At 34.8% G+C, this 27,357-nt stretch overlaps 2 protein-coding genes across 8 annotated transcripts in view; one reads left to right on the plus strand and one right to left on the minus strand.

Annotated features, from left to right (window-relative positions):
- The window catches only part of LOC123868152 (adenylate cyclase type 2-like), a 169,854-nt gene that overhangs the window by 76,452 nt on the left and 66,045 nt on the right, over positions 1 to 27,357 (plus strand). The window lies entirely within an intron of this gene.
- The window catches only part of LOC123868157 (probable E3 ubiquitin-protein ligase sinah), a 60,709-nt gene that overhangs the window by 11,277 nt on the left and 22,075 nt on the right, over positions 1 to 27,357 (minus strand). Inside the window, exons 1-3 of one of the 4 annotated variants that reach the window (XM_045910556.1) lie at positions 16,992 to 17,219; positions 15,954 to 16,051; positions 14,003 to 14,132 (exon numbers count right to left, since the gene is read on the minus strand). In XM_045910556.1, coding sequence (XP_045766512.1) covers positions 14,003 to 14,132; positions 15,954 to 15,965 — 142 coding nt within the window. In that variant the 5' untranslated portion in view covers positions 15,966 to 16,051; positions 16,992 to 17,219. Of the gene's footprint in view, positions 1 to 14,002; positions 14,133 to 15,953; positions 16,052 to 16,991; positions 17,220 to 22,145; positions 22,381 to 27,357 lie in introns of those variants that run through there. The other 3 variants (XM_045910554.1, XM_045910557.1, XM_045910555.1) reach the window with 3 other exon arrangements.

Consider the following 27,357-nt stretch of genomic DNA (forward strand, 5'->3'; position numbering starts at 1 on the left):
GCTTGAATCTAGCTCTCTCTGCGACTCGTTTGATGTGGTCTGTCCACCTATTGTGAGGTTTTCTATCCCTGCTCCTTCAAATTCTAGGTCGCCATTCCAATACCTTGGGATCCCAACTCTAACTAGTTTGACCTTGGCATTTGGTACTCTATCTACATTTGGTACAAATGCTCGAGTGGTGCAAACGTCGAGCGCGGGGGCAATTCGACATATTATTTTAAAAGTATTGTATGGTGATTGGTGTGACAAAAATGATAATAAATATTATGTTAACTTTCTTCTTCTTTCCTTTTTTAATAATTGTTTTTGAAGTTAATTGAATCGTGTGTCCGTTAGTCCGTCTACCGTTTATACTGTATTTAAATTTTGAAAAAAACATCAGGGTGCCTCCTAACCATAAAAAAGCGAGTTGTCCTCGTTGAATAGGTCGACAGTTTTTGGAAAAAAAAACTACAGTTTACGAAATAATGACCGTCAAAGTTTTAGCAAATATCAACTACGAAACCCTCCATATGCGTGTTCTGATACGAACTTGACCAGTTTTTTAATAATCCCGTTAGAATTTCTAGGTAGACGTAGTTATGGGTAATTGTGACGCAGGTAAGCAAAATAAGAAATTAAATTTAGGAAAAAATATGCCGGATTTGGTATTTAGGACCGCACAAAAGACATAATCAAGACGAAGAATTATTCACTATGATTCAAAATTAAATGAAAAAGATGATTGATTTGTTTACGTCTTATACAAAAGCAGTCAGATATTCATGGTTATAAATTATAATAATAATGCAGCAAAGTACGTAAAAGGATTCGACGACCTGAATGGGTGATTTATATATTATTATAATAAATTTGGAATTATAACAATAAAGATTAATTATTATTAAAGATTAATAATAAAGATTATGCCTTAAGCACTATGCATATACATATTTAGCTGGAATTTTCTGTCAAAGGCCATCTTCCATGGTATATATTCGCCCGGTACGATGGTCAATTTTAGATTTAGCTTTTACATTACCTACAAAGTTTTTAAAGTAATCATAACCACAATTACTTCAATTATTAATTATTTTTATTTCGACCAAATTTCGTTTTCATGAGTAGAGTCAATTTTTATGATCAACTCTTTGCAGTCACTAGGTACATACTTAAAAAAAAAAAACTTTTAAAAATGTTTTTTATATTTAACTTACTTTTTGATTACACATAGAACAAAAGAGCAGGCTGCAGCGCCGGTTTTCAGGAGGAACTTTAATACTAGGTAACCCTCTTAAATCAATTATTGCAATATTCATTGTTTTCCTGTTCAAGATTTTAGTGATAAAAACGACCTATAATAAAATGTACATACTCAATTTTTGACCTGTTTTTTAGTCTCTTTTCATTGTGATAAAAATCCTGTGTCTACTTTTTAGATTTTAGCAATCAGATATGAGTTATTTCCTCATAAGATTTAACACTTAACTCTTAACTAAATTATATTATAAATATAAATGATTAAAAACAAGCTTAAGGCCACGACTTCATCTGCGTGGATTTTACAAATTTCATACCCCTATATACATGTTATAGGGTGGAATATTCAAAAATTAATTAGCAAAACAGCCCGATCCGTCAAGTATAGCTTGAGCTACGCGTTGATGGATCAGTCCATATTCAGTCTGTCCCCTTTTCCTTTCATATATTTAAGATAAACGCAAAAACACTTTTTATCCCGGTAAATCAGAGTTCCCACGTGATTTTTAAAAAACCTTAATCCACGCAGACGAAGTCGCGGGCATCCTCTAGTTTGATATAAAACATTGATCTATGGGCAAAAAAGGTCGATGGTAAAAAGGGTCTTTGGCCTCCACTCCAAGACGAAAGCTGCGTGTAGAAAAAACAAAATAAAAAACAAAAAGTAATTTAAGCGCACGACATTTTTTCTAACATTGAAAGAAATTTTTCTTCGATAGCTAAATATGCTTCATAGTTTACTTCGATAAACAAAACAGTTTAGGTAAAGTTAGACTAGTTGTTCTAAAGGAAAAGGTAACTGCCCTATCTATGACACTGATCTATCAACTCACAGCTCAAACTGCTTGATGGACCGGGATGTTTGGAATGCAGGTAGACATTAAGAAAGGATGCCCGAAAATTCAACCCCTAAGGGAGTTAAATAGGGGTTTCAAAGTGTAGTTCACGCAAGCTTATTGGTCGACAACCAAGGATATAATAATATTATATCCTTGGTGTATTGAACCATATTCATGACGTATGCATATTATACATACATGAATATGGTTCAAATACATAACCTCCGTTTTTGAAGTCGGTTAAACAGTGGTCTCTATTCTCTTGTCCCACTATACCAATAACACACCTATATACAAAGTTCAATGTCGCAACCGGTCGTAACGTCGGTATTACATAAGAATGGTGCCGAGAGAAAGGTCTCGAGGTTGCGCACAACCTGTTCTCTTGCGCTGCGCTGGTTTAAGGCACTCGTGGAGGTTTCAAGATAACTTATAAAGGTATACACGAACACGTTATCTCAAGACCTGTCACCGTCGGACATTCAGCATCGAAGGTGTTTAAGAATATAACTATCTCGGTCGGATTCGGTAGAACCAACTTCGACCGCTGACAGAAGAATTCAGCTGGGCAGGGCAGCATTTTGAAAACTACGTCAGTTCTTTGAATCATTGATACCGCTAAGCCTTTAAGACTAAGGTCTTCGATGAGTGTGTCCTACCTGTGATGATGTATGGAGCGGAAACGTGGACACTGACAGTTGACCTCGTCCACAAACTAAAAGTAGCTCAGCGCGCTATGTAAGGTATTACTCTCAGGGATAAAATCCGGAACGAGGAAATTTGCAGAAGAACAAAAACGACCGATAAAGCTCAAAGGATTAGCAAGCTGAATTGGCAATGGGCAGGTTATGTCTGTCGCAGAACCGACGGCCGATAGGGCAGACGTGTTTTAGAGTGGAGACCGCTTGCTGGTAAGTGTGTGGGATGTCTTCCAGTCCTGGCAACCCCTTGCCAGACGACTTTAAAGTTTAAAAGTTCAAGGTCGTCTGGCACGGGGTTGCCACGATACTGTCTGGCAATGCATGACGTGATAGGTTCAAGAGTTTATTTTCTCAAAAAGAACAAAAGTTTACTCATATCAGAACAATGCTAAATATAGATATAGAAAAAACATAATCTTTAAAGGTACGAATTTCTAATAGAGAGATACTATTCTGAAGAAAATATAAAAAAAATAGACTTAACTTTAGATATTTTGACGTAAGATTTTTAACACCTTTATCACCTGTTATCTCCCAAAGCCACCATGATCCAAACTTCATAGTAGCTGATCGTTCCTCCCTGTGTTGTGGACAATACGTAGAGAAACTTTCAGCTTTTATAAAATAACGAAGGTCTGGCACGCGCTGGCTCTTAGTCCATATCTCATGTAAACTGCACAAATGTTTTTTTTTGTTTATTTATACTGTTTGTAGTTGTAGTTTGTATGCACTTGCACAAGAATAGGTAAACATCTTTACTAAAGGCAAACTCGAACGAAGTCACTGAACTCCTTATTACTCTTTGTTATCGGTTTCTTATCTTTGCATAATTAATATTTTATTGTTGTGGCGACGTGTGGCCTTGTTTCTTTTATATCTAGTTCATTGGCACAGTTTATTTTTTTGCTGAAAAGATTAAAAACCAGTTGAAACGAATTAACGTAATTTTAAGTAGTAATGTTTTAAGTCATACAAGTAAAAAGTGTTTCTTAGTAAAATATATATTAATTGATTGATTAAAAACTGAAAATGATTAATAGATTTTTCAAAGTTTGTTGACACATTGTCGTAATCCTAATCCATACTAATATTATAGGTAAATTGCGAAAGTGTGTCTGTGCGCTAGATTTTCACAGACCATCCGTTCAACCGATTTTAATAAAATTTCGTACAGAGAATGAGCTAGGCTACTTTATGTCCCGGAAAATCAAAGATTATCCGCGGATTTAAAAAAAAATTAGGTACTTTTACAAATACACAGTTCTACCAAGTAAAATTATTATCTACTCAGTACCATAAATTCAGCCCATGAAAATATAGTACCTAACTATCATAATATTATGATCACACGTAGTGCAGTGAAGTGCTAATTAAAAAATACTTAAAATAAAAGAATGCCACCAATGGTACTTAGTTAAAACCTTGTTAAAACGAATGCCATGGGAAAACCCTAGGTTGTTAAAAATCAATAGTGTTTCTTAATATTTATGCGCGTCCAACACGCACGCAACTAAAAACAAACAATGTGTCTAATTTTACAGTAATGTTTATTGTCATACAATATGCAAAGAGCTCAGTGACCTCTCATTATCAACCCAGCACCGGCTCACTACTGAGTATGGGTCTCCTCTTAGTATGAGGAGTGATAGTCCACCATAGACCACGCTGGCCTACCACGAATTGGCAGACCTTGAGAATATTAACATTTCCGTTATATTATGATGAGAAAATGTATTAAAAAAATAGCCGAAGCCGACTTCGTCTCTTCTCGTCTTCGTTTTTAGGGTTCCGTACCTCAGAAGGAAAATAATATAATAGTTTTCGATTTATCGTGCAAAATATTGGAAAAACTACCCGAGTACGGAACCCTCAGTGCGCGAGTCTGACTCGCACTTGGCCGGGGTTTTTTTTTAAATCTGAAGGAAATTCTACGATTTTCCGGGTAAAAAGTAGCCTATACCAGTCTCCAGGATGCAAGCTACCTAAGTACCAAATAGATGATGCCCGCAACTTCGTCCACGTTAAGTTTTTAAGAATAGCTTTCGCCCTTCCCTGGGATGCAAGCTATCCTTGTACTTTTCGACGATTTAATGGATAAGTAGAAAAAGCTAGCATACCGACAGACAACCACATTTTCGCATTTAGGTATAGTATTAGTATGAAAGAACTCGGTAATGGCTGTTAAGATTTCCAAGAAATACATAATTCGCTTTTTTATGCTCGAGAAATTGACCTTTCAGCGTCATTCTGTGAAAATTTGTTTATTAGCCTGAGGGCGTTTGTAATGAGTTCTTTTTATCCTCAATATATTTTAATGTTTTTTTTGTTTTCGTGGCACGGTTGCGGTACTTAGCTTATTATTATTTCAGTCAGTAATTACTGTCTACAAGTTTTTACACATTCTATGTTCTGGACGCATTTAATTGTAATAAATTATGTTATGTAGACTGTAATTAATTTTGTTTTAATACTTTTATAATTACTATACAAAACTAACTATTGATTACATAACCTACACGTACCTATGTATTTATTTCCTACTTGTGTTTTGTGGGAACGGTGTCGAGACCTTAGGCACTTAGTCAGTTTTTCCTTTAAAAAATCAAAGTTCCGACTCACTGGCTGGTTCGTCAACGCTCAGCCTTAACTACAAAGCTAAAATTTTGCACAAAGATAGCCTTTATAATTTGGGCGAAGATTAAGGCTAGATTTTTCTGAATTCTTATGGGATAGCAAATAAAGAGAATTTATATAATATTTTAGATTTATGTTTACAGCAAGAACTCACTAAACAAAACCGGGGCGGGTTAGCTAGTGATAATAATATACAATATGGAGGTAATACTTAGATTTATGATAGGCTGTAACTAATCACATTTATAACAATATGTAAACATATTTGATTAATAATAATATTTAATTACTTATTTATTTGTAAAAGATAAGATAAAATAATTAAGTAGCAATTTCTTTGTCTCAATTGAATGTCTGTAGATAACGTAAATTAACACATTCATCTTGAAGACAATAAAAGCCAATCACTCATTTAATTATAAAATTAATTAGTGCAGGAATTTCTCTTAATGTTATGTCCACTTTTGATGTTAAATTGGATTTACCACAAAGTATTTCTTATGAGAGTCGTTACCTATTTAAATTAATCACATTATGGTAGGGGTGCTTTGGTATGACAATGCGATGGGCTCCCAGAGCCTTCCGCTACTATAATAGTTGAGAACGGGATTGTGATTTTTAGGTTTAAGGTTTTTGAATGATTTTTATTTAATAAGATGTTACTGATAATAACCGAGACCGCTCTAAGATTTGAAGTAGACGAAAAGTTCTCTGGCCCTCTAAAGGGCCCGTCCAGTTACTGACTTGGATCAACGTTGCTTACCTACATTTTAATTTTAAGAATATCAAGAGATGTTTACCTAGAGCATTTACTATGTTTATGAGAGTCTCTCGTATTTATCAACGCGTTCAAACCATTCAGCCTGCACGGTTTGAAACAAAAAATTAGCAAAAATGACGCAGTTTTTAAATCGGTCTGTCACCGTGGCCACTAAACCGCGTTCCAATTTTAAAACTGACATTTTGCACCCAACAAGACAAACCGCCGCGGTGGCAAAAAATAGAAACTGCGGTAAATCGGCGAAAAACGCTGAGTGACATTCTGTGACGTAGAGTTTCGTGATCACAGAAAACATGAAAATCGAAGAGTACCACAACTTTTTTACATTGTTTTTTTTTAAAGTTTTTTTTTTTTAATTTTTTTACGATTTCTTTCAAACATTTTCATTCTTATCTATACAGGTAAGTAATAGGTACCAATATAATATACTAATGATGCTAGCGACTTCATCCTCGTGGATTTATGTTTAAAAAAATTATAATTCAGGTATGGATTAAAATATACCTATGTACCTACCTATAGGTATGGAAGGAAAACTGAGCTAAAACCATGTTAAACCGCTACAAATTTGAAATTTTGCATGCAACTAATTACTAATAGATAAATAAAATATGTTTGTTATCTCTATAACGTACATATAACCAGTAGGTAAGTATGAAGGGATTAAGAAAAATGCCGACGACATAGGAAGTCGCTAAAGTAATCTACCAATTTTAATCAATCAACTCAAACCGAAGTTGCTAAAATAATCTATAGTTTGTAAGTAAAGTGTGGTCTCAATATTTTTGATAAAGATAAATGAATTAGGTCAATACAGATAAAAATTTAAAAATGTAAATCTATTGATATCATTTTATCTCAAAACTAGCTGCCCCACCGCGGGTACGCTCGAGTAGAATTTATGAAAATTGGTGGCAAGTAGAATTTCCAAAAATCCTGAACATTGCAAGTATTTCTTAATTTTAAACCCAAATTTTATATCCATTTTCAGAATAATTTTCATGAAAAACGATGGACGTTCACATAATCTTTAAATATCAAGTTTCATGGATATAATTTATGGTATGGTTATAACTTGAAAAATGACGAACTTTTTTTATACACTGTCACTCCCATTTAGGGGTAGAATTTCCAAAAGTTTTTTCAAATTTGTGCCTACGTCATAAAAAACCTGCAGGTTTTCAATTTTCTAACCCCAGCGCAGCGATGTAGGCTGGTAGGGTAGGTGCGTGGAACGTTGATAGATCAGACAGTAAGTCGGATAAGTCTTTATATGTATAGACAAATAAAAGTACAATAAGATAATCTACAAGTAGGTACGTAACATTCTTGCAAAATACATGAAATGGCATTGACAGCAGCAAGGTCTTTTAACATGCAACTGCGTCATGTCGGAACAACCTTGGAAAAATATAGGTTCTTTTTAGGTAAAGATTCCCCTTCGTGCATACAACGCATTATGTTTGTGCAAACTTGTAATGTACACTATTTGTATTTGAATTACTTTTAGCTCTGCAAGTATGCATTGTAAAAACCTATTAAAGTTTCATTTTATTTTCGTATCTATTTTTTTTTCTTTTGTCTGTTTTTCTTTCTCCATTTGAGTTTGAAATAAAAACCTTATAATAAACTACGGGCATCGATGATAAAAACGATTCATTTATTTTCTCGTTTAAGTTACGATCCAAAAGTTTTGTTATCTGTGATTATTCTATGATTGCGAAAGACTTTTATGCACGAGTAGGTATTGCACAAAAATCTTGAATGTCTATAAATTATGCTCAATAAATATTTGAATTTTATGCTTAAAATCTGAAAGAAAGTTGTTCGCGACACTGCATTAATGGCTGAACCTACTCAATTTGAATTGAAATCTTTGTGTGGATCAACTGTTGATAGGTTACTTAGCAACTTTGTTATTTGTCAATTTGCCAAAAATTGTATGGTCTTTTTGAAAACTAACTACCCGCTAAATAACCTATCGAAAGATTACAGATGGATTGATCATTATTTATTGCAATAAAATTCCATGGAGTGTAGCAAACAATAGTTAATTTCACGGAAATCGAATTCTCGCACTTCAATCATAAATACGAGAAATTGCTTACCATGAAAAATCACCTATGAAAATATATCAGCGCTATTTGGTCTTGCACACAATCTCTAGTTCAATTTATGTAGCAAAATTAAATGGTTTTACGAGTAAGTGCGGTTAGAAATCACTGTGAAGAAAAAAAATCACTAAATGAAAATGATATAGAAGTATCAACAATGCCCATTTATTGTTTACTAGCTGATGCCCGCAGCTTCGTCCGCGTGGATTTGTCAGATCCCCTGCAGCATCAGGATTGAGGAGTTGGAATCCAAATTTTTTATGAAACAATGTCGCAAAGTTCCTCTATCGATTAAAAAAGAAATGACGCAAATCGGTTCAGAAATCTCGGAGATTTCGGTGTACATAGGTAGACCTTTTTGAAAGTCGGTTAAAAAGTAGCCTATGTTACTCCCTGGTCAATTCTCTACTTGTCTGTGAAAATCCCGTCAAAATCGGTTCAGCCGTTCCGAAGATTAGCTTTTTCAAACAGACAGACAGACAAAAATTTTAAAAACGTGTGATTCAGTTATAGTATCGTTCAAATAACCATATGACCTTAATATGCGGTAGTTATTTCGAAATTACAGACGGACACCCTAATTTTATTTATTAGTATAGACTAGGCGATGCTCGCGACTTCGCCCGCGTGGATTTAGGTTTTTCGAAATCCCGTGAGAGCTCTTTGATTTTCCGGGATAAAAAGTAGCCTATGTGCTAATCCAGGATATTACCTATCTCCATTCCAAATGCAATCGGTTATAGGAATGATCGGCTAAGGAAAATGCATTGTGGGCGTAAGTCCAATCTCCTATGACCTAGTCACACGCTTAGGTCACACATGACGCGATAAACGTAAATTTTCACTGATTCATTGCCATGCCCACATGACGTAGTCATGACGTCACTCACGGATAACGGAACTATGCTAATTTGTCAAATTAAAAATTAACCTTATCGTATGAGCGTTAAAGTTTGTATTTGAAAGTATAAGGAAAATGCTATGGCAATTTTGTCATAAACATAATTTTTATGATGTTATATAGGTGTTTTGTTTTAGTTATGTTAATGACTTTGATTAAGATAATGTGGAATCAGTTAAATATTACTATTTAAATACAGACACGTAAATGTAAATAGTAATGTTTTATTATGATGTTGAGAAAATTAGATTATTTCAGTAGACAAGATTTTATTTTTATCATTAGCTATTACTCATCAACGCCTATAGGTACTATGTATATTGTATAGGTAATTTTATAAAAGGGAAAGATTAATTTTATTGTTTGTTTGCTGATAGTCGATATTATACTCTAAAAATACTGAACTGATTTTAATAAATCTTTTTCCATTTGTAAGCTACTTTATCCAGATATTACTAGGTACATAATTTTGTATGGTTACCTACATACCAAATACTTGTCATCTGAGCGAAGCTGGGCAGATCAACTGATGTCTATAAGGGCTTTCTCAGATACTTGTAAAAACTTAATTTAAAAGTTTTAAACTTGTTGTTAGGTTATAACTTATAATTAACCAATGACGTTGGTAGTTTTAGTAATATTTTTCAACACATATTTTCTAACTGTTATTGACATTATATGTAACGCAAAACAAAACAATCACTCGTCAGTAAGGGAGATCGCCCACCGCGGCTTTTTTCAACGATACAGCCGCAAAAAAGTCGCGATACAGCTGTAGCTGCCCCGTGTGTAATTGTATAGGCAGTATCGTGCAGGTCATAGAGGCATGCAGGCACTGCTTACCCTAGCTGTAATAAATACGTATAGCTCAACACAAATTTTCCAGTATGACCTACCAGTAAATAGGTTTCAACATAACTACGTGTAATACCTACCCTTGCTTTAAAACCTGTACACGCCACTCTGTATAGTTCCTTTGCCTACGATCCTGTATCGCTACTGTTTAGGGGCTAGTGTATAAAGGACTATTTAAATGATAAGGTAGCTTAGGTATGAGTTGCTAAACAGCTTTGATAGCTCTAATAAGTTTAAGTGATTTTGTAAAGTGGTGATAGTAAAAAGAACATCCGACTGGGTTTGTTGTGGCCTCTTCTGAAACCTGGGCGCTTTTGGGATCCTCGTAGCTTTAGTTTTAAGTTCTGTTCTTGGGCGGCGGTGATCACTTAACATCAGGTGACCCACCTGTTCGTTTCTTACAAATTCAACAGTTGACAATCAAAAAACGTACAATGGATAAATGATTTGACTTTGACTGTCGCGATTCAGATTTGTATCATTACAAAAAATCGACGTGGGTGATGGTCCTTAACAACGTACTTATTGCATAAGTCATAAACAAATCTTTGACCTTCTTTGATACAACATTACATTCAGAAACTTCCTGTATTGACATGGTAGAGTTGAACAAGTCTGTCAAGTATTTTGTTTATTTTTGAACGATTGACGCCATATCCTATAAGTGTGAGGTTCCGGGTTCGATTGTCGGTTAAATCCATTCAGAAATTCATAATCTCTAATTACTTGGTTGTGAGTTTTAAAAATCGAAGAGAAGTTAATCAATGTAGCCAATTCTGTTGTAAACTATTTCTAAACTATTTCTGATCCGATCTGACTCTGATTTCGATCGATGATTGACTTCGATCAGAAGTAAGAAGTATTAGATACATATATATTAGAAGTAACAAGATCGTAAAGTAACTAATCGTCAGATTATAGATAGATTGTTAGACTCTGCGTTGATGGAACACTCAGTCAGTACTAATCTTTTATCACACTAATATTATAAAAGCGAAAGTTTGTATGTGTGTGTGTGTGTGTGTATGTTTGTTACTCCTTCACGCAAAAACCACTGGACGGATTTGGCTGAAATTCGGAATGGAGATAGATAGTATCCTGGATTAGCACATAGGCTACTTTTTATCCGGGAAAATCAAAGAGTTCCCTCGGGATTTCAAAAAACCTAAATCCACGCGGGCGAAGCCGCGGGTATCGGCTAGTATTTTATAGATAAGTCATTTTATATGTACGATATGATTCAGACTAGCAAACTGGGGGCGCCAGCCAGGTAACCTCCCAGTGTGCCTGGATGCTGCTGGTCCCTTTTGGATGCGTCCGAGGGGAAGAGCAGTGTTCGGGCCGGTGCGCCCCGGTAACATGGCTAATAATTTCTCTTCGGAGATATTGTTGGCTATGGCTAATGACCTGGCAGGGGGGGAGGTTTCTCCGCGTGTCCCTCTGACTAGCAGAGGGCACAGTGGATGAAGCGGAGGATGGGACGCGGGCGACGTGCGCGTCCCAAGGTCGGGGGACGCACTTCGTTGGTGCGTCCCGGAGGTGCGTCGATGGGGACCGAGCAGGTCCCCGGTGGAGGGTCTGCCTTGGCAGACGTCGCTGGCTGGGTCGCGGTTGTTTGCTTCGGCCGTTCCCGTGACCCAGTCGCCAGGCGACGCGCAGTAGCGCCGCTGGGGTTTAGTGGGTATTCCGGTCGCCTCTCGGCCGGCGAGTCCCACATACCCTCCCTCCGGGGGGGATGCGTAAATGCATTCCCCAGCGTCAACAAAAAAAAAAAAAAAAAAAGACTAGCAAACTGACAGTGTGTCAAGCTTGACAGCTTTGTACTGAAGCCTATTTGTAATGCTAATACCACTACTATGCTAACTGTTTGCCATTCAGGGAATTAGTATGTCACACGAACTATGATTAAACGCGTGCATGCCGGAACACTATGTTTATGGACCACAGTTGATTAGTACTTAGTAGTGGAATTACTATCTGGTTCCCGCGATATCCTTCACGTGGATTTAGGTTTTAATGTATAGTAATTTCGCGGACCTAGGTTATAGAGAGCATCCAATTTTTTAAATCCACCAGCAGTGTAAGCTGTGCCTTGTCCTGTCAATTGGTACTGATTTATATTTTGTATCTAATTCGCACTTCTATATTAAAATTAAATACCTATCAAAACTGTTTCAACTAAACTAAAACTTTAAAATACTTTTTATAAGAAACTAAAAAAACTGAGTTTTGATAAAATTCAGGTACCTACAGAGCTATTAAAATTAAAAAAAAAAAATTTAGAAAGTTATTACTGTGTTTTGAATATGGTTTTGAATATTATATATAAAGTATAAGTGTTACTACAGTCCTATTCCCGTATTGAGTCAAAAAGATGATGATATAATGAGATTTTCTCAAAAAGCCAGATTGTTGAGTTGAACAGTTTTGATCTAGCGATAAGCTGTGATAGCCTAGTGGTTAGAACGTCCGCCTGCTAATCGGAGGTCGGGGGTTCGATCCCGGGCACGCACCACTAACTTTTCAGTTATGTGCGTTTTAAGCAATTAAATATCACTTGCTTTAGCGGTGAAGGAAAACATCGCGAGGAAACTTGCATGCCTGAGACTTCTCCATGTTCTCAAAGGTGTGTGAAGTCTGCCAATCCGCATTGGGCCAGCGCGGCGTGGCAAACTATGGCCTAAACCCTTCTCACTCTGAGAGGAGACCCGTACTCAGTAGTGGGGCGGAAATGGGTTGATCATGATGATCTAGCGGAGCGATATGTTAATGGATGATTATTGATTTTTTAATTCATACAGATTACTGTTGATTTGCCAAAGTTAATTCATGCAGAAATTGCCGATTTAACGAATAATCGAGGCTTATAAATTTTCATATAGATTTGTTTGAATGCGGATTATACTTACTATAGGTAAATCGTTCCCAATTACTGTACCTATTAGAATCACTGATTTAACCATGATTTAACGGATTATTGTTGACTTTTGATGTTTAGAGTGTAGTTCTCAATTGCTTTTTAACCGACTTCCAAAATTTCAGATTCGTCAGAATCTTTTTTTTTCACTAAACAGGTCCCCAGGTCCTTGCCTATACCCATGCAAAAAATCACTACGATCCGTTGCTCCGTTGCGACGTTATTGAAGAACAAACCAACAAACAACCACACTTTCGCATTTACAATATATTATGGCTCGTGATTTTATTGCGTACGATGATATTTTTAAATAATAAAATTCTTATCTTTAATCTCTCTTTGATCTTCACATTAATTTATCCATTTTAAAAATATTATATTTCTTACAAAAATCCAAAGTCAGATAAAGTAAAAGAACCAACACAAATGTTACGGAGTCCTTATGTAAAAAAGAAACTTTATTTTCTTTAATACTTACTTATTTGCTCCCTAACTTCGCGTAATTATGGAATCTTCTTCAAGGAACATTTTATTCTAATTTGGTCTTAAGTCTGAATACAATCCTTTCAGCACTTTTTGAGATAAAGTCTTTTGAACGGGAATGCAACACGATTATGTCAGTCAACCTTTTACTCGTCATACTGTAGGAATGTAGGTACCTATTCTACTAGTAGGTAGGTATATTCACCGGTTCTTCCACACTGTTCAGTAGTCCAGAGTTCTTTTTACGTGACGCCAAACTTTAGAGCTAAATATGTTTAAGTTAGGGTTCCGTACCCCAAGGGTGCCAACGGGACCCTATTAGGTACTAAGACTCCGCTGTCCGTTCGTCCGTCAGTCTATAACTCTAAAAGGTAGTGAGTTGAAATTTTCACAGAATTTATAAATATTTGTATTGTTACAGCTACAACAAAAACTAAATTTTTTTAAATTACCGCTATGAAAATATAAAAAAAAATTAGAAAGTTTTAATTTTGTATGATGGTACGGACTCCCGGAGCTTTTTGTTAATTTTTGTTACCTTCTATATCCACATTCTCCCCGCTAGAAGATTCTGACGCATCATCTTCTATCTTCTTCTCTGTGACTATTGTCATGCTGTTCTCTCCGCAATCGTTGTTCTGGGATCTTTTATCCGTTACGGAGTGGAACTGTGGACAAAAAAAAATAATTAATGATGCTATGCTTATCAGAAATGAGGTCTGTAGGAGAATCAGAGTAACAGACATAGCTCAACGGGCAGGGCTCATAGTTCAAAAAACGAAAGGTTTTGGGGTCCTAGAATGCTTCACGAAAGGACTGGGTAAGAAAACCTTATAGCGGCTGACGCCCTGACCCCTACAATTTACTGTTTCTCTGAATATTTTTATTTCACTTTCATTTTCTTTTCGCATCAAAGAGACTTAATTTCTTAAACACCAACCTACCGACATGATTTTAAAGTTTTTTCAAGGCATAGTCTTTCAGACTGTCGCTGACAAGCCTTTGATCAAAACAATCTCTGAACCATTTATCGTTTATAATTAAGTTAATCTTGTTTTGAGTTACGTAAAGTTTATTTGGGTTATTTGTCTCAACATCTCAACGCCACTAATTCTTTCAGAATGCAAAGTCTTAGGTTGAAATCTATAGAGCGCACTTTGACTTTGCTTAGACTTAAGACACTGTAAAACGAGACAGCGTTATACCGACGGCATAAATCTGTCTCGTTTTAACTAAAACCTCAGTCTTTAACTAGACCTCAGCGTTAGACCATAGCCCACTACGCTAGCTACTAAGTGCGGATTGCTGCCGTCCTATATTTAAAAAGTAGGTTATTGAGTTATCGCTAAAAAACGTATGAATTTTCAAAAACGAATGTTTCTAAAAAAAGGATGCTACGAGTATGTTTTAAACTAAGGAGTTTTTAGCTTGGTCCTACGTAGCAATCTTTTTTAGAAACATCTAGTTTTCTAAATTCCCACGGCTATAACTCTTAAGATCATAGCTCATTTACATGGCACTGTTCTCACAGAACACACGCACGGCTCCGCCTCACATCTAAGTTAACACTTGCTCGAGTGGCCCGCTCGCTGAAGACGCGTGGGCCGCTCGCTTGAAGCGCGTGGTAAGAGAAACGCCAACCATCGAGTAGCTAGATTGCGGCAAGCACGCTTGCTGTGCGTTGTTTGCAATTTGTACGTTGTCACTGTAAAATGTACGTACAGAGTACGACTATACAATCTATACTTGTATGTTCGTCTTATTTTTTTACCGTGCGGGAGCTGTGTCGTGTAAGTGAGCTACGACTTTAAAACTGTGCCTACTAAACCCTGATCGAACCCTGGCTCCCCGAATAGGATACCAATAACTTAAACGCTAGGCTATGACCGCATTAAGTTACGTAAAGTTTATTTATGCTATTTACTTAACTGAACACTATTATTCGTATTTAATTCAAATTGGGAGCACCTGCAAAATTATTTACTTTCGCACAGTAAATTTATTTAACCGCATAATAATAAACAGACATTAGCATGGTTCAAATTATTTATTTATCGGCGTTGTTAATTAAAATGCTGTTTCTGATAATTGTTTCACGAAATGACATGGTTTAGTTTTTAATTACATTTTAATGACAAGGACTATTTGCTGTCGTAGCGGCAAGGTAATAGCTCTCTAAAGTTTCTGTAAAGATACCTAATTAATTTGTACCTTACCTGTGGTACTGTTTCGACTAAACTAAGATCAAAAATTGTACAAAAAAACTTATGTAATTATATTTGAATGAAAATTATCTATTATCAGTTTTATGCCACGATGCGCAAAGGAGTTTGGCGAATTCCATAGAGTATCAGATCCAAACTAACAGAACCGTGAGCCTCAAGCCCACGTTCACGAATCAAACTTCTCATGCTTGTTCTAGTAAACCAGTCTAACAAAAAACTTCATCAAAATCTATCAAATAAAGTTGGGAGAAAAAAGATACTTACTTGTATTGCCATGTAACGGTTATTTCTAATGTGTGCTTGTGAATAATTACATTTTTGATCCCCATCTTCTAAAAGTATCAGGCTTACACAGAAAAATACTGTGAAAAATATTATTAAAATTAAATGATTTCTGAATCTGAACGGTTTTTAAAAATGTTGGGTCCAAATTTGCCAACCTTCTTTGGAAAGCAGACAACATCAAGCGAGTCTCTGCGGGAGCCGCGAAATTCAAGCAGCTCAAGACGTGGCGTGTATCCATACAAGCAGTGACGGATTAACCCTTAATCAAATTAAGCAATTGCCTAGGGCATCACGTCTGAGGGGGCACCAGAAGAAGCACAAAAAAAATCCGTCCTTAGGGCATCACGTCTCATACTCTCATAAGTATGTTATACATCTCATCATCTTATTTTACAAAAAACTAATGTTTTTAGACGGTAAAGGTTTAAAGACCCATTCTAGTTGACATACGGATATGGGGGCCCACAGGCATGGATTGCTTAGGGCATCAAGTAGTCTTAATCCGTCACTGCATACAAGAGACCTAATTGCAGCTGCGATACGTAAAAGTTGCAAAGGCTTTGTGCGTAGATTGCGGAGCAGTACTAACAGCATCCTAAGGTTCGGACTGCAGATGATATAAAGTCATTTCTGCCTATTTTTAACGGAATAACGCGGGCACAACGATGACTCAATGATGACTCGCAGACAAAAATAATAACAAGTGTAAATTAAAAATTTATAACACCCCCGACAAGTGAAAGTTACAGTAACTAGAAAAGAGCTGATAACTTTCAAACGGCTGAACCGATTTTCTTGGATTATAGCTAAGAACACTCTCGATCAAGCCATCTTTCAAACGAAAAAACCAAATTAAAATCGATTCATTAGTTTAGGAGCTACAATGCCACAGACAGATACACACGTCAAACTTATAACACCCCTCTTTTTTTGTCGGGGGGTTAAAAACAACTATGGAGATTCATTAGAGACTGGAGTTGATTAGGCAAATTTAAAAGCGCTTTATGAAAAACTCACCCGCACGGAAACTTAAGCACTTTATGATTTTTAATTAGATTAAATCATTATACGACACGCTACTAACTTTTAAAAAAATTCTCTCTAAGTTTAAAGTAAAGTAAAAAAGACAGCTTTTCAACAATTTTCTCACTATGACTTTATCTAGATTTTATTTTATACAATAAATCACGACTGATAACAATCAAATCGAACTGATTTCACAACCGTATCATGATAGACACTGTAAGAGATCGTGACGAACTAGATTATTAAATCGGCACACAATGTTTCCTTAGCATCAACTTATTTGCCTTGCTACTTTGGAATAATCCAGCATATCATAAAGCAATATACTGATTTTCTCCGGTTCTAATGTTAAACGTACGTGATGTTAACCCGGAATCAGCCGCATGGGGTCTTAAAAGCCCAGGCTCAAGAAAAACTATTATTTTTACAATTAATTTTACAAAATTTTACCATAAATTTTACAATAATTTTTACAATTAATTCACAAATTTGTTTATTATAGTAACTTCTCAAAACAAACTTAACCACTAAATAAATTATTTTTTGGAATTAAGACTAATAAAAAGATTTCAAGATTGATCACTAAATATATGTGTTTCTTCTAAATATAACAAATCCTTAATTAAATTACTACCCATATTATAAATGTGAAAGTGTGTTTCGTTTGTGCAAAAGCACTTCCATTCTTTCTTTCTTATTTGTATTTATTTATTCTTCGATTTAGACTTATAAAAGCGCTTACGAAAGTCAAATCAGTACAGTACGATAGTAAAATAAGTTTACAAAATATGTTGTAGTATCTACTATTAACTAATCTAATATTAGGTAAGAAAGAAAGAAAGAAAGAAGGTTCTTTTGCATGGGTATAGATAGCCGAAACATAGCCTACTTTATATCCCAGAAAATCTAAGAGTCTCACGGGATTTTTAAAGACCTAAATCCACGCAGACGAAGTCGCGGGAATCGGCTAGTAATAAATAAAAACACTATTTATAATAATAGCAGGTTTATAAAGTATAACAATAAACTGGGCTTTAAAAGACCCCACGCGACTGACGATGTTACAAAAATAAGTGCGACCGATCTAGCGTTAGCTTGTATTTGGATTTCTGAGATGTATGAATTTATTATTAGCTCCTAATTACAGATGTAAACAATGTGTTTAGTTGGTATATGGATTCTGAGTTTCAAGCCATTAATTTTTAACGTCCGACCCAAAAAGAGGGCTGTTATAAGTTTGAACGTGTGTATCTGTGTATCTGTCTGTGGCATCGTAGCTCCTAAACGGACGGACCTTCCTTGCATAATATAATATTATCTTATACCGACATAATTTTGTATTGAGTGTACTGAGTAGTCTTACCCGTATATCATTCAGTTAATTTTTAGAGGAATGTGCAGCGCCCAGACAAGTCGCCAAGACTTCAGGGCGCTAAGAATTCAATGTAAATAGTTTTAGAATATTGTAAATACAATAAATACAATAAATAAAAAAAAAAAATTTTAATTTAGTTTTTTTTTGTTTGAAAGGTGGCTTGATCGAGAGTGTTCTTAGCTGTAATCAAAGAAATTCGGTTCAGCCGTTTGAAAGTTATCAGCTCTTTTCTAGTTTTCTTATAGAGGTTTTTGCGTCGGTGGTATTTTAAATTTTAAGTTATGTCTATTTTGTTTCGGAGTACCTGGTTGATATCACTAAATTCACGAGAAATTTGATAATTACTTAATAATACAAATAATGTGCAGGAAATTCAGACTAATTATTATTATTTATTTAAAGAATTTGCTCTCTCCACATCACTTAAATACACAATTACTACCAATTAATACATTAGCATGCGAGTGTGTTGGTTTGTTAGTTTATTGGTTCATTGGTTTGGTAGTGTATTGGTTTGTCCTTCAATCACGTCACAACGGAGCAACGGATCGATGTGATTTTTGGATGTAGAGATGGTTATAGTGATATACGAGTAGCATACTTTTTATCCCGAAATGTGCCATCGAACTAATTTGACATTGCTACTTCACTGAGAAATATTAAAATAGTTTTTCGTAGATAGCCTTCAATGGAATAAAAATAAATGTCAAATGAGTTCGGTGGCTGTCATTCAGCAGGTAGGTATTAAGTACATATTGTTTCGAACTTATTCGTAAGGCGACATGAATTTTAAACACTTTTTTCCAATGAAATTTTCCACTAGCTTGCGTGAGCTGTGTTTTATAACTTAGGTAACATGTTTTACTTGACTTTTAAGTAGGTACGAGTACTTATTAATGCTGTTGCAGGTATGTAATTGAGTAATAATTTTATATACTTATTGTAAAATATGTTGTTTTTTTTTTAAAGTAGGTACATATATTAAAATAAAATAAAATGACAGGAATGTATTGCTATCCTTTTCATAATGCTCCCTACGGAAAAGGATACTATTAGATTTAAACCCGTTAATTTAATTTATTGTGTACCACAGAATTATCCACAATGTTATTTACAACTGATTAAAATATTTATGCTATTTAAAAATCAAATCCATACTAATATTATAAATGCGAAAGTGTGTCTGTCAGTCTGTCTGTTTGTCTGTCTGCTACCTTTTCACGACCCAACAGTGTAACCGATTTTGACGAAATCTGGTATAGGGTTAGCTTATATCCCGGGGACGGACATAGGCTACTTTCTATCCCGGAAAATCAAAGAGTTTCAACGGGATCTATAAAAATCTAAATCCATGCGGACGAAGTCGCGGGCATCCTCTAGTTCTAAATAATGAATGTTCAAATTCTCAATAATTTTATTAACACTAACCAGGAATCGAACAGGCTTGCAACTCGATGTCAAGTTGCACTTAAAATGTTATGAAATTTAACTCACTTGTCCAGCATAAGATAGGCTTTGCTGAATAATCCAAACGATAGGAGTCTATTAGACAATTCCTCATCAGTCAATCCCGTTAATCATGATTCATAGGTCATGAGTGGGTAAATGATAGAGCAGGTAATAATGAGTATAGTATATCTTTCGTAGAGTCTCAATCTTTACTAATTTTGCAACATCTGAGGCAATGACAGTTATTCAACACGATGGATAGACTCTAGTCCGCCATTTGCATGGATTTGAATAACTCATAATATTTTGAAATAATGAATTTATTAGGAGTATAGTATGGTATAGCATAATGAGTATAGTATATCTTTTGTAGAGTCTCAATCTTTAGCAGTTTTGCAACATCTGAGGAAATGACAGTTATTCAACACGATGGATAGACTCTAGTCCGCCATTTGCATGGAAATGAATAACTCATAATATTTTGAAATAATGAATTGAACGTTTATTAGGAGTATAGTATGGTATAGTATAATGAGTATAGTATATCTTTTGTAGAGTCTCAATCTTTAGCAGTTTTGCAACATCTGAGGAAATGACAGTTATTCAACACGATAGATAGATTCTAGTCCGCCATTTGTATGGATTTGAATAACTCATAATATTTTGAAATAATGAATTGAACGTTTATTAGGAGTATAGTATGGTATAGTATAATGAGTATAGTATATCTTTTGTAGAGTCTCATTCTTTAGCAGTTTTGCAACATCTGAGGAAATGACAGTTATTCAACACGATGGATAGACTCTAGTCTGCAATTTGCAAGGATTTGAATAACTCATAATATTTTGAAATAATACGTTTATTAGGAGTATAGTATGGTATAATATAATAACGAATATAGTATATCTTTCGTGGAGTCTCAATCTTTACTAATTTTGCAACATCTGAGGAAATGACGGCAATTGACGGCTAGACTTTAGTCAGCCATTTGCAAGGATTTGAACAACTCGTAATATTTTGAAATAACACGTTTATTGCAAAATACAAAAGTATGAACGCGCCTCGTCCTTGAATAGAAGCAAATAAATAGTTTTTTTAAATTTTTTTTAATGGTATTGCCTACCATTAAAAAAATCTGAGTTACATTATAGGTTTACTACCTATTGTAACCCAGAATAAAGTAAATATTACTATGAATAATATTATGTAGCTACAATGAGACACCGCAATTAGTGGAATATTTTGAATGTTTGCGACTACAACGTGTTATTTTGGAAAAGTGTAATTTTTAAACAACCTACGAACCTATTTATCCTATGTTATATGACAAAACTTACATTAAATTCGTATTGTTTCTTAATCTATGATACTGGACGGTTAATTCCATAGAACACACCATCCTCTTAAACTTGATAGAAACTAGTTTACATCCATTACAAATTTCTGTTTCCTATAAATCAAGTTTTTGTAATAAGACGTTGTAATTGCAAACAGGCGATTTATATCGCTGGTTACGTAATATGAACTTTTCAAGCTATAGTTTCATTGATATCGGAAGAGCCACTCCTATACATATAGTTTACATGGTATCAGTGAAATAGTCCATCTCTAATAGCGAGTATTATCCATTTTGACGCGCTGATACGTTGATGGATCATTAGTTAATTGAGCAACCATCGCGTGGTCTTCATTACTTAACGTACCTAGTACTGCTAGTTTACCTATACCTAGTCTATTATCCGACACAATTTTAGGCAATTTATTATTACTAATAGCACTAACGCTAACGAGGGAAAGAAATCTTTTGGAGACACTCTTGATGTGACATTTATTACCTATTACAAAATTGGTTTTTGGCTACCTATCGGCTTGTCCGATAGTAGTGTAATTTCTGGGTAAAGTCACCAAACTCTCTATTGTTTATGGAATCTTTGGGATTAAGGCCAACCCCTCCATACCAACTTGCTATCTGCTCTTAGGTGGATGGAAGATAAGATGGACGAAAACATAAATAGGCTCAGATAAAAATAAATAGGTTTTGATAACGTGTAAATAACCATAATATGAGCTTAACTAAAGATTATCTAATTGTCATAATACATATACATAGCAGTAGTAGATAAGAACTAAATATCTTAATATTCTAATGATAATAATAGCTTTGATATTTTCCTTATTATTACACTAATCACTAAGAGAATTCAATGTTTGACAAAAAGAATTAGGTAATAAGTTAGTAAACTATGTTTTTTATTGTTAAATAACTACATATGTTTACCTATATAATATTATTTAGTAACAACTAATACACAGAACCTTACCGATGATCGTCCAAACAATAGCATTTTCGATTCTCGCCTTAGACTTTGATAGTCTCTTGCGGTGTGACAGCATTCTTCCTCGTCCGAGCCATGCATGCGATTATAAATAACGTGTCTACGCATACTTATTAACTGAATGGACAGACAATGGGGCTATAAACCAAAAAACGCAGCAAAAATTTCAAACTAACAGTTGGACTAAGATTTGCCACACACTAGTATAACTGTCTGTTTGACCGAGAATTGTTTTAATTCTTACATCAATAGAACAATTTGTTATGCTTAGAGATTATTCTTGAATGTAGACTAGGATTGAAAAAATTATGAAAACAAATTGCAGACTACAATGTGTTCAAACTAAGAATCGGAATGACTTAGCAGGAAATGTATTTTGATATATTATTTTAATATATTTTTAAAACAGCTGTAAGTAGTTTATTTACGAGTATATGCAAAGTATATTAATTTTTAACTGAGAGTTGCCAGATAACGTCCACTGACTTTCCTATTCTTTGAACGCATTATACGTCGAATACTACGATGAGAGAAAATAACAAATGCATAGACTGTTACACATAATATCTGTAATCTCCTTAAAGAACTCTATATTAATATAATTTCAATTTATAACACAAGTTAAAATACACTCTCGATATTAAGAACACGATTGCAAACTTTTTCACAGTCAATCTAGAGGTCACCGAGTGAAAACGAGAGTCAGAAAAAATGCCACGAGCGGCATTCAGCTCGAAACGTAAACGATTTCGAAAAAGCACAAAAACGATCTATTTTAAAAACGTTTTTTCGTAAGATAGTAAGTTTTTCAAGATTTTCGAGCACGACTAAACGTTAACCGATACAAATGTAAACTAATAGTAAACCACTTGCATTGAATCAAAGATTTAACAATAGTTACTTACTATAAAAATGCTAAGGTGGGTCTACACTCTACCACCATGGCAAAAATGTACTTAATGAAAACCTTTAAATTTTTTGTCATTTTCAGTAGCTGAGCAACAAATACTAAGTATTATGAAAGGTACTTTAAAATATAAAAAGAATAATGTTCAGTTTATTATGATAAAGTCAAGAAAGGCCAAAACGTTTTATTGTTTTTCTCATAAAATTTCCATAATTACTTTTAATTCGTGATGGGTATTTTTTGGGGCCACGTCAAAAATATTAAATTCCTAAAATCACTTAATTAATTACGATGTTGTACCTACATCTTTGAAGTATATAGCCTACAATATTTTGGTGAACATAAAAAAATCGTGACATTACTGCACATTTTTTTGAGTTTATTAGGTAAGTATGCACTACCCACTACTTCATTGTATTCATTGTAGTTTATCAAACAATTTAATTTTTCCGAATGAATTTTTTTCTCAGAAAAGATTTAAGATTTTATATACCTATGAATATGTTGGCCCAAATGTGCAGACTATAATTTTATTTAGTTAAGTCATGTATTCGACCATGCCGTTAGTAAATTAAATAATTTTTCGCGACACTGAAACGTTTTGTGTGTACATAGCCTAAAAATCATTGTGTAAAAAGACAATGAGTTTATTTTGTCTGTACGTAGGCACGTCGGATGCCATATTAGTAGTAGGCGCATCATACATCCTTGTTACGTTTCCCATCAAAACACGCAAATGTACGCACACATACGTAAAATATGAATGAAGTGTAGGTAGTTTACGTATGTTTACATGCACAAAGGAAGAACGCATTTTCGCAAACAGTCAAAATGACATTAGACGCCTACCTACATTAATAAAGTTAAAAAACCGGTCAAGTGCAAGTTGCACTCACACATTAAGGATTCCGTACCATCATAGGTACGAGAAATAACCCTTTTTTTATTTTCTTGGCCTGGCGTTTTTAAATTTTTATTATTTGATGTTAAACGGCAATAGAAATACAAATTTTTTGCCGCCGCTGACAGACAGACGGACGAACAGACGGACGGACAGCGAAGACTTCGGGTACGGAACTCTAGAAATAATATAACAATAACACGAGCCGGTACATTTTACTCTATCTTATCTCCCACAAATGTAAATTGAACGATACGACTTCTATTCTCTACGTGGAATAAAACCGATACTTATCACAGTTACGGGAAACGTTTTATTCCGAAGCAAATTGTCCACAAACTCCCATTACCCCGTATCGGTCGTCGGGGAGCGGGAAACATTATCGTCACTAATGTTACCTGTACTAAGGAAATACGCTGGATGAATTAGGAATATTGTCAGAGATCGGATCTGAGTGGTGATAGTCTAGTGGTTAAGACCCCAGCCCCCTTTTTAGGGTTTCGCACCTCAAAAGGAAAATCGGAACCCTTATAGGATCACTTTGTTGGCTGTCTGTCTGTCTGTCCGTCCGTCTGTCGTGTCTGTCAAGAAAACCTATAGGGTAATTTCTGTTGACCTAGAATCATGAAAGGCAGGTAAGTTAGGTCTTATAGCACAAGTAAAGAAACAAATCTGAAAACCGTGAATTTGTGAACCTACGTGCGAAATCTGGAGTTTATTACTAATTGGTTCAGAATTAGAACAGTTTAGGCTGAAATCATAATATGATTAGGCCATAGATATTTTTCTTAGTTACTTAAACGGATTTATGTACTCCAAAAAGAGAGTTGCGTTCCCGAAACCTACCCCTGAGCCTTCCGAATCGGAGGGCCTGGGATAAATCTAATACAATCTAATATTGAAACAAGTAGCAGGAATTTATTAAATCACATTATTTTTCCACCGTCCCGATGTCAATAATGTGATATTGTGTGAACTTAGATAAAATGAAGATGAACTATTATGTACTTAATATTTACTTATTGTATTTTCGAGATATTAATAACAGAGTCATTATTATTTATTTATAAAATATATTTATTATCTTATATAACAGTGACCTAGGGTTAAGTATCTAACGCATTTACAATCACAGTAATTTATGATTACGGTAGCAACAATCATTGATAGAATTATACTTAGATTTACTCAAGATAAGAGTGAGATGGACGATGTTTTTAACTTCCGACCCAAAAAGAGGGGTGTTATAAGTTTGACGTGTGTATCTGTGTATCTGTGTTTCTGTGTATCTGTCTGTGGCATCGTAGCTCCTAAACTAATGAACCGATTTTAATTTAGTTTTTTTTTGTTTGAAAGATGGCTTAATCGAGAGTGTTCTTAGCTATAATCCAAGAAAATCGGTTCAGCCGTTTGAGAGTTATCAGCTCTTTTCTAGTTACTGTAACCTTCACTTGTCGGGGGTGTTATAAATTTTTAATTAACACTTGTAACAAAGCATATTAAGGTATTTAATTTTCAAAATAAATATAACTTTGTCATATTAACTGCTGTTGGGCGTAAATAGGTATATCTAATGTTTGATTACGAACTTCAGAATGAAAAAGAATGACACAGAGGTCGAAATCTTTAGAGCGCACTTTAACGTTTCAGTTAAACCGAGACAGATTTATGCCAGCGGTATAACACTGTCTCGTTTTAACGGTGTGAAGTTTAACCATGAAGAATGATGGTATAAAATCAATAGCTGTTCAATAGTCTTAAATAAAGTCGGCTATAAATAATAATGGCTACAATGAGAGTCCGGCTTGCTCGGGGCCATTTATTAAATCCATACTAATACTACAAATGCGACTGTGTGTCTGTCTGTCTGACTGCTAATATGGATTGGCGGGTACAAAGACAGGTTGCATCCCGGCAATAGAAACTTGTTGTCCCGGAAAATTAAAGAGTTCTTATGGGATTTATAAACAATCTAAATTTAACTGGAAGAAGTCGCGAGCATCGCCCACTTGGTAGAGAGACGGCTTGTATCTCGTACACGGATATAGGCTACCTTTAATCCCGGAAAATTAAAGAGTCTTTCGGAAAATTCACGCGGACGAAGCCGCGGGCATCATCTAGTGATTGTTTAAAATCAATATTCGTTCAGCCGTTCAATAGTCTTGAATACAGTCAGCTATAAATAATAATGGCAAGCAATGCGAGTCCGGCTCGCTCGAGTTTATTAAATTTAGCATACTTAAATAGCAATCCACAGATGGACCGAATCGCTTGGCTTTCAGTAAGGGTTGACAGCTGGACAATAAAATATTATAGAATGAACAATAATAATACAACTTACTATACTCTATCCATGGAGAGAAGTTAATGGGCTTTCTCTGTTACGCGATCCCATACTAATGACAAAGACAAAAAGTCAGTGGGCGTTAACCATTTCAAGTATCCGTGGATAAAGTAGGTACTTTACTTAAAACACACGCTCGTTTGTGATTGCTTGGTTAGTCAAATGATTGTTAGGAAGCCTGAATAAATTATCTTTACTATGTGAATATATTGCAGTTCTAATAATATTACATTCTACATACGTGTCGAATTGATAACATACTTTTTTTAAGTCGGTTGGTAAAGTTCGCTTAAACGAATATCTAGATTCACAGTAGGTACTTAATATATTTAAAAATGAAATATAACTTTTAATATTATTGGTACTTATCACAAGTGTAAATTAAAAAATACCCCGACAAGTGAAAGTAACTAGAAAAGAGCTGATAACTTTTAAACGGCTTTTATTATAGCTAAGAACACTCTCAATCAAGCCACGTTTTACACTTCCGAAAAAAAAAACTAAATTAAAATCGGTTCATTAGTTTAGGAGCTACGATGCCACAGACAGATACGCAGATACATACGTCAAACTTATAACACCCCTCTTTTTGGGTCGGGGGTTAAAAAGGGGTTTAAAAGTAGCACTAAAATGAGACGAGGATTCACTATACCTAATACACTAATGCGAATAGATATTTAGTACAAAAAAAATATATGAACAATAATTATGAACGTTACCTTTTTTATAGTTGTTTAACTGGACAGTAAAAACTGGCATTTTCACAATTAAAAACTCATTTTTCCAAGCAATTTGTGAGAATTTTCATAATTGCATCGTAATTACGTTTTTAGTAATTATTTATTAGGTAACTGTTACTTATAGGTTCCGGTCTAATTGATGTTAAATCGTATGATAATGATAATAATTAATCATTATACGAATTCATTCGAAGCTAAGTAGTCTGATGAGAAATTGACTTATTAATGTTTTCGTTGAGTTCTTGTTTTGGGTCACTCGATCACATAATTTATTTTTAATTAATTCGATTTTATTTACAAGGAAA

This window comes from Maniola jurtina, chromosome 9 (assembly GCF_905333055.1).
Source record: "Maniola jurtina chromosome 9, ilManJurt1.1, whole genome shotgun sequence".
Classification (NCBI taxonomy): domain Eukaryota; kingdom Metazoa; phylum Arthropoda; class Insecta; order Lepidoptera; family Nymphalidae; genus Maniola; species Maniola jurtina.